This window comes from Phyllobates terribilis, unplaced genomic scaffold (genome assembly GCF_046119375.1).
Source record: "Phyllobates terribilis strain yellow unplaced genomic scaffold, ASM4611937v1 Scaffold_4690__1_contigs__length_58136, whole genome shotgun sequence".
In the NCBI taxonomy this organism is placed as follows: domain Eukaryota; kingdom Metazoa; phylum Chordata; class Amphibia; order Anura; family Dendrobatidae; genus Phyllobates; species Phyllobates terribilis.
Window position 1 is genome coordinate 43,511 of NW_027367439.1, and position 8,334 is coordinate 51,844.

Here is an 8,334-nt window from a genome sequence, read left to right on the forward strand (position 1 = left end):
GTTTAAGCATTCTATTTTATCTTTGGGAACTTAGGATGAGGTGCCCTTTCATGACCTTTTCTTGTTAACTTGCTTTATCTAAACAAGAAATGACTTGCTTGATGAGTGTATTGATGCAAGCATGTTCCTATCTTCTATATCATTTCATGCTCTTCTTTACCTCTCATGAAAGTGGTGATCGTCTTCTTGCTTATTACATGCCTAAGAAATGATCCACTTTTAAGTGTCCCTAAGCCTGACTTTATTCCTTGCTTCTTAATTCCCTTGATATATCTACACACATGAAGTATACATTATTGTGACAAAAAGCCAGTATTCCCCATATGCACATGCATAATACATGCTATATTTGGGTGTGAGTGACCCCCTTATATGTGCATTATATCCCCTCATTGTTGCGCTTTGAAGTTCATGACTAAGCTACTATATCACATCTCAAGCGTGATCGAACTTCTCTTAGTATAAGTAACTAAGAGCCAATGGTAAAAGCGAGTGAAGAATGACTGCCTTGAAGCCCCACACAACTATCCAAATCAAGTGCTAATCAGGCGACATGAATTATGAAGTCTACACCTTAGAGCCATACCTTGTCCACCCTCGCTTAAAGTATATTATCTCGAGACCAGTTCTAAGCCACTCTTTATCATTTAGGCACTGCGACAAGTGATGCCGCTCCAAGAAGAAATCAAGTATATTGGTAAAGTTGTTGAACAAACTAAGATGAAGGTGATTTTAGTTGATACTCTTACTTGCTTTTTGAATTCTCTTTGCGTGACTATGTGATAGACTCGCTAGGGTTCCGTCTACAAAAGGCGTGAGGAACATTATATATATTTAAAGTATGCCTTAGATTGATTTTAGTAACTTGAGTTCATCATGGTTATTGTCTCGCTTGCATTCTCTTTGCATGGTTATGCTTGTTATCTAAGTTAAGCTCAAACTAACAAAATTGAGGTAGAATACTCTTTCCGTTGTCGAAATTGGGCAAAATTTAGACCAGCTTGGTCTAAGGGGTAATAAAGGTACACTCGCTAAGTGGCTCTAGCGAGATTTTGAGCAGATTTGGTCAATCTGTTGAGTATCAGTTTAAGATTCATTCTATATCTTATAGCTTAACTGAGTATGTTTTAAAATAGATGTGCTTACATTGTTTAAGTTTTGTCATCATCAAAAAGGGGAAATTGTTAGTTTGAGCTTTCTCAGACTAATCGCTTCCTTTGTTTTGATGATGATAAACACTCCATTTAATCTATCTTGTGTTTTCTAAGTATTACAAAGTATCTTAAGAAGCCAAGAGAGTCGCTTTGCCGAGCAAACAAGCTAAAGACTAGCTTTGAACCTTGCGAAGATAGCAGATATGGAAAAGGCAGTCTTAATCAAGTCTAATGTCAAGAATCACAATTCCAAGAGTGAAGACGTGAATAGAGTTGAAGACCTTGGACTATCAGAGAGACGAAGAGAGTCGTTGCCGACTAGTGTATCTGGTACTTCAACAAAAGAAGGAACAAAGTGAAGGAGGTCTGCTCAGGTGGCTTAGGCTGCACCAGCGCGTAGAGTATTTGTGCCAGATGATGGGAAAGACATGAAGCTCGGGATAGGAGAATGTGTTTCTACCTATGGAGAGTGAGGAGCATGGATCGCTAGCGTGGACAAGTTGAAGCGGTGTGGTGTGGAAGGGGATCGCCAGCGTGGCAGAAGTTTTTACAAGTTTGTTGATCAAGAAAAAGGAGAAATATGTGGAGGAGATATCCGGAGAATAGTCACACGGATTTCCAAGGTGGCAATCTCCTTTATTACAATATTGTATAGAGTTTTCTAACTTGGGGAAGAACTTTAGGATTTCTATAAATAGGTGTAATGGATGTATGTATTCGCACGAGCTTGGGAAACCTCGAGAGGGAGAGAAAGTCTAGCTAGCACAAACACAACATGATCGTGAAAGCCTGGGGGTTAGTAGGGTGAGTGTCTTGGAGGGATACAAAAGACTAAAAGTTTGGAGGTTAGTAGGATTGAGTGTTTGGGCGTAGCTGGTGATCTCTAAGGGAGCGAGTGTCGTCTTTACAACTTGAGAGCAAAAACATTGTAAGTGAGTTGAATGCAAGTATAGTGAGCTGAGAGTTATAAGGCCTTGTAATTCTTTGTTTATTGTAATCAATATGTCGGTGAGTTTCATCCTGGGTATATATTATTGTCAACGGTTCTCAACTTAACAAAGTCTCTCTGTGCATATTGAGCAGAATCTTTCATCTAACAATCTAAGATTCATGTTGTGGTTTTCCCTTGTTATTCCGCAACTACAACATACTCGCTTTCTAGCGTGCAGTGCTTATTAAAAGGGAAAAGACTCGCTTAAAGTGTTTTTAACTTCCGTATTTTCTAAACACATAAGCTAGTCAATTGAGCTGTTGTTCTCTAAGAGTTAGTCGGTTCCAAGCTACTCTATAAAGGTTTTCAACAAGCGAATCATTCATATCTATACTCGATTTGTTGAGAGCTAGTCTCTGGATACTAGCTTTGTAGCTTTTATTCATAGATTATAGAGTAAGTGTAACGTTAACATACATATCTTGTTACACTAGCTTTTTATCTCGATCCTACCACTCTTCAAACCCACAGAAAGTTTTTTGAACTTTGATAGAAAAAAAAACATCTTCATTGTGTGTGTTAGAGTAAGGTGAAAATGAAGAAGTTGAAATGTGAATGAAGATGGTGAAGGATGAGTGAATAAGTTGTCAGAACATTATTGCGATTGGAAAACCTACTTTGGTGTTTGTAGAGTGGGTTGAGACATGTGTCAAAGATCCATAGATGCCTCATGATGATCTTTGACCAAGCTAAAGTTGTATTGCCTAAGTCAATTAATTACCGAACTCTCACTACAAAATATAGTGGAAGTAGGAATCGCACCTAAGGGAGATAAGTTTTCCGCCTAATACCTACGAATGATTAACAAGAAAAGATTGGGGGTGTAAGTGACCAAAGTATGCAAACACGAGATATAAGTAATTGATCAAAGCATTCAATCAACAAGTTTCGGCATAACAGATAGGCAATATATTCTAGATTCCCAACACCCTACATTCGTAAATAAGTTGTGCTAATCCTTGTTCTAAGAAAGCAACTAGTGCAAATAGTCCTAGAAAACCATATTGTCGCTATAACCAATGAAATCCCAAGATTTAATAACACAATAGCATTAAGATCAAGAATAGATAGGTTCATGCAATATCATAGACAAATCTTCTGATACTTGACAAGAATTTGATAAATCTACATAAGATACACTCGCAAATCATTTCTGCAAATTATGCTTGCTACCATAAAACAAGAGTTTTCAAATGGAATTGTCTAGCTATAGAAATATGATAAACATCAATAGATCTAGTTAGATACTCTAGAACAATCAACATAAATCAGTCAAAGCTCAAGCACAAGAAATATCAAAAACAACTTTATATTGAATAAAATGCAAGAGGTTCGAATCTTACAATCTAGCCAAATCTGAGTGCCTTAATCCGATGAGTGAACAAGAGGATTAGTTCCTCATCATCTTTGCAAAAGAAAATAATCCAAGAGTTTTGTAGGTTCGTGTTTAAGCAACTATTGCTCAATGTATCTAAAGTTGATTAAGCTTTAGATGCGCTTCTCAAAGTATATAATTGCGCTTTTATACTTAGAGATGCGCTTGACCTTTGTAGAACACTTAGTAATTGATTTACGAATGTCCTTGTACGCGGAAGAGGTCAGACAACAATAAAGCGCGCTTTAAGTGTTTAAAGCGTTCTTCGATTTGCACACAAGAGTTATCAAACGGTGAGAACCCTAAGTCACCAATTGACTCGGGATAAAACTCACCACTACTTGTATTGATAGAAGAAGGTTACAACTCTAGCTTCAACTCTCGAAGCTCACTCGTAAACGCTCTTCTAACAACACTCCAATTCAGCTCTAGAACAATGGCACTTCACTCTCGATTACAAATGAGTCAACACTAAGCTCTCCTAGCTTCTCTCTGATTTTCCTCACTTTGTAACGCCTAAAAAATGAATGATACAGTCCACTATTTATACACAAAACTTAAGATACAACCCACACTTAATGTCGTGTAACAAACTTAGACTTAGCAAGCTGCCACCTCATCAATCTGTGCGCCTTGATCAAATTGCTAGAGATAATCAAAGGCTGGATTAAATTGGTTTTGTTCTTCAACTTGTTCATCCACGCCACATCAGCAATTCATGCCCTCCTCGCTAACTAACTCCTCCACGCTAGCAATCCCTGGAATTGCGTATCAAAGAATTCCAAATTCTTCTCGCACCTCTTGTGCACACAATTTGAATTCTCCAGCTCACCAGCCTTTCCATGCATTTCGGCAGTTTTCTTCTACGACGACGTGCATCCTTTGCTACAGTGGAACCTCGTGATCAACTTTTCTTCAACTTCATTCAAGCGCGTCTTCTACGCCTTAGGCTCAATCACTCTCACTTCCTGACTTGAATGGGATTATTTCAACACCTTTTGCGAAACTCGGTCTCTTCGCTTGGTGTAAAGCGCGACTGAGGACAGTCGAAGCGCATCTTTTGGTCACTAAAGCGCATCCCAGCATATCTCATAATAACCTGGGAAGCTTAGAAACACTAATAGATTAGATAGATTAGTTTGTTATCATCAAAACAAAGAGAAATACATTGAGCTTTAATATGACTACCAAAGCTCAACTAACAATTTCCCCCTTTTTGATGATGACAAACCATTAACAGGTAAGCTCATATACTTTCTGTAATGATCAAAATGAAGACAATAAACAACAAGTTAATCATGTACTCAGATTCGGAATTAGGTCAAAGTACTTTACCAAGTACTATACCAACAGTTTCAAATTCCCCCTAAGTTTTAGAACGGTCTCATACTTCCCCCTCAATCAAAGAAGGATGTACCTATTTTCTTCCCCTTTTGACATCATCAAAAAAATCAAAAGCTTAATCATACGGTAAGAAACATAGGAGGTTGCGCTTTCTAGATAAGAAGTCAAGCAATGCAAAATAGCAAACAGAAAGCAACTTAAGTACGAAAGAATCAAGTCAGCAAAGCTCTCAGAGATATGAAAATCAAAGCATACTGACATTAATGACGTTTAAGTAACTGGCACAAAAGCAGGGTAGGCAACCTATCGAGACTAGTTCATTATCAACTTAAACAGAGTAGAAGAATAAGAAAGAAACAAGCAAAAAACGCTTATGAAAGCGCTACCACCACACAACCACATCAACGACGTTCATCAGCTTCGATCATCATCTGCAGCATACGGTCAAAACCAGACTGGACCAAAGAAGCAACTTTCAAGACGTCCTCACACAGTTCTCCCATATGCTTTTCAACCATCTCATGATGCGCTTCTAGTGCAGAAACAAGACTCGAGATATCTGCAGGAGCGACAACAGTTTGAGCGTGAAGGCTGAGTTCTGAGTGCTAGCTGGAGGGAGCACCTTCAGGCTTCAGCATCAGAATGGCATAAATGGAGTCGGTGGTGAGAAAGGTGGAACAGTCGTATTCCTTCAGAGCTTGATCATATAAACCATCGGCCTTCAACATCTTACAAATTACGTGGGGAAACGGAAGGGGGCCAGAGGTTGGAGCGGCACAGAACAAGGTGGCAAATCATGATTTGAGCAGTGTTGACCACCTGGTTGGATAAGACGGCCGCCATGATGCAACAGTCGGCTATTCTTACCTTCTCCCTATCGTAGTCTCTTGGGGTGATGTTTGTAATGATGAAGTGGTGAAGAAGGCACCTATTGGGATTTAGAAAATCGACGGTCACGGCGCGCTTTGGCACATTTGGACCAAAAACTACCTCTTTTAGCTGTTTTACACCTGCGGGCCAATATTTCATGTACAATCGCCTTAATCCACTCGACTGCCCAGTAAGCCTAATAGCCTTAGCGAGATCTTTCACCAAGAACGTTTCCTTCGAGTTTCCACGTCAGTTGAACCAAACCTGAGAGTATTCCGGATTGGCCACGTGGGATTCCATCGTTAACCACCCCCATCATCTACCATTCCCCCAAGCTTGTCTCACAACCACACCAAGTAAATAGAAGTTCAATCCCCTAGATAGGTAGGATATAAATATAAGCTCGGATTACTTTTGTGGAGCTAACAAAGAAAGGCTATAAGGCTCAAAGGGTTACAAGAGAAGGATATCATCAAGGATAGTCAAGGATAATATGGGCTCATAAAAATATAATGTCTCAATCAAATGTAATGCATTTTTAGTCCTATATGAAGTCTCAAAGAGATTTGGAAGCAAGTTCTAGAGATAACAAACAAAGAGAGTTCACTCATGAGAAATAAGAGGACTTTGCAATGTAGTCCAAGAAAGGCAAACAAGCTCACTAGGACAATTATCTAGAGTTTCAGTTCTAATATATCTTAATCAAAGTCGGCATGCTCAGTTCATTGTTCAAGCGTGATCAATCATGACATCCTCATAATGCAATTGAAATATCAACAACCAAAGCATACTAAAAAGATTCACAGTCAATGCACCATTATAAGAACTCACAAAGGAACATGCAGGGGAAAAGTGATAACCGACACAAAAACAAAAAAAAATCAAAATCAAAAAGAAAAAAAAATGCAATTCTTAACAACCTAATACTCCCCTCCCCCAAGCTTAAAACTAACATTGTCCCCAATGTATAATTAAAGAGCAAAAGGAAGAGAAATACTTACTAGGAACTACTCTCGTGAAGGTGGTTTAGGAGGAGGTCGACCCTTGAGAGAAAATCTCCCCTCATTAGGTAGACGGAGAAGATGGCCACTATCCCCTGGATCAAGATCCTCCTTCAACCTCAGATTGGATGGAAGAGTCTTCAACTTCACTTTTGGTGCCTCTTGAGTCTCCTCCATGGGGGAGACGTCTTCACTAGATAGGGTCTCAAATACGGCCTCATGCACCTCATTACTAGATTCAAATTCGAAGAGCACATCAGCAAGTAGCTCTTGATTGTCAGCTTCGGTCACACTCTCAGTCAAGCAATACTCCAACGGATCATCAATCAAAATGGCCATCAACGATTCTTGAGTTGCTTTCTCAACCACGTCCAAGCTATAAACATCATCCTCAAAAGCAGGCTGCTTCACAACCTTAGGAAGGTTGAATTCCATTTTCTCTTCCCCAATATTGAAGGAGAGAACACCCTGCTTCACATCGATAAGAGCACCCGCGGTAGCTAGGAAGGGTCGTCCCACTATTATTGGAATAGGAGAATCAGCGGGAATATCTAGGACAATGAAATCAATCGGGATGTAGAACTTGCCGATCTGGATCGGAATGTCCTCCAAAATACCAACCGGGCGTGTTGTAGATCTATCGGCCATGAGTAAGGTCATCTTCACCGGTCTAGGCTCTCCTAAATCTAGCTTCTTGCATATGGATAGAGGAATGATGCTCACACTAGCACCCAAATCACATAAAGCCTGGTAGGTACTCCTCCCTATCACCATAGGAACACTAAAGCTGCCCGGATCTTCAAGCTTAGGTGGCAACTTGTTTTGGATGAGAGCACTACATTCTTGACTCAAAGCAACGGTGTGATAATCATCAAGGCTTCTCTTGTTGGATAGAATCTCCTTCAAGAACTTCACATAGGTAGGCATTTGCTTGAGAGCTTCGGTGAAGGGAATGGTGATGCAAAGTTTCTTCAACACCTCCACAAATTTGCCAAATTGGTGATCTAGCTGGGCGTGAGCTCTCCTTTGTGGGAAAGGAAGAGGAGGCTTGTAAGGTGGTGGTGGCACATACTTCGGCTCTTCCTTCTCCTCTTTCTCTTGAACCTTTGCTTCCTCGGGATCATCAATAACAACACCTTTCTTCTTAAGATCTACCACTTTAGGATCTTCAAGTGGCCTTCCACTCCTCAAGGACACGGCATTGATTTGCCCTTTTGGATTGGCTTCAGTTTGGCCCGGAAGATGACCACTTGGCCTTGGAACATTAGCTGCCTGCTGAGCTAGTTGTTGCTCTACAATCTTCAAATTCTTCGCTTGAGAACGTACCTCCTCGGTTAGAGTTTTCATGGATGTAGCAAGGCTCTCAATAGCGGTCTCCCAAGAGGGTCTTTGGGAAGGTTGTGATGATTGTCCTTGGTAAGGACAAACTTTGGGTTGAAAACCAGGAGGTGGCCTTTGGTGTGCTTGATTGTTCCCATAAGAGAGGTTGTTGCGATTGCCCCAACCTTGGTTATAGGAGTTAGAGTAAGGATCATTCTTAGGGCCGTTGTTGAAGTTATTCATGTAGTTCACCTCTTCTTCTTGGGATGCATTTTGAGA

The 8,334-nt window shown here is 40.2% G+C and overlaps 1 protein-coding gene across 1 annotated transcript; it reads right to left on the reverse strand.

The window, feature by feature from the left end:
- Positions 1-6,741: 6,741 nt before the first annotated feature.
- LOC141249512 (uncharacterized) lies at positions 6,742-7,791 on the reverse strand. The gene has a single exon (XM_073669655.1). The coding sequence runs from the start codon at positions 7,660-7,662 to the stop codon at positions 6,742-6,744; it is 921 nt and encodes a 306-aa protein (XP_073525756.1). The 5' UTR covers positions 7,663-7,791.
- Between the last annotated feature and the right edge of the window lie 543 nt (positions 7,792-8,334).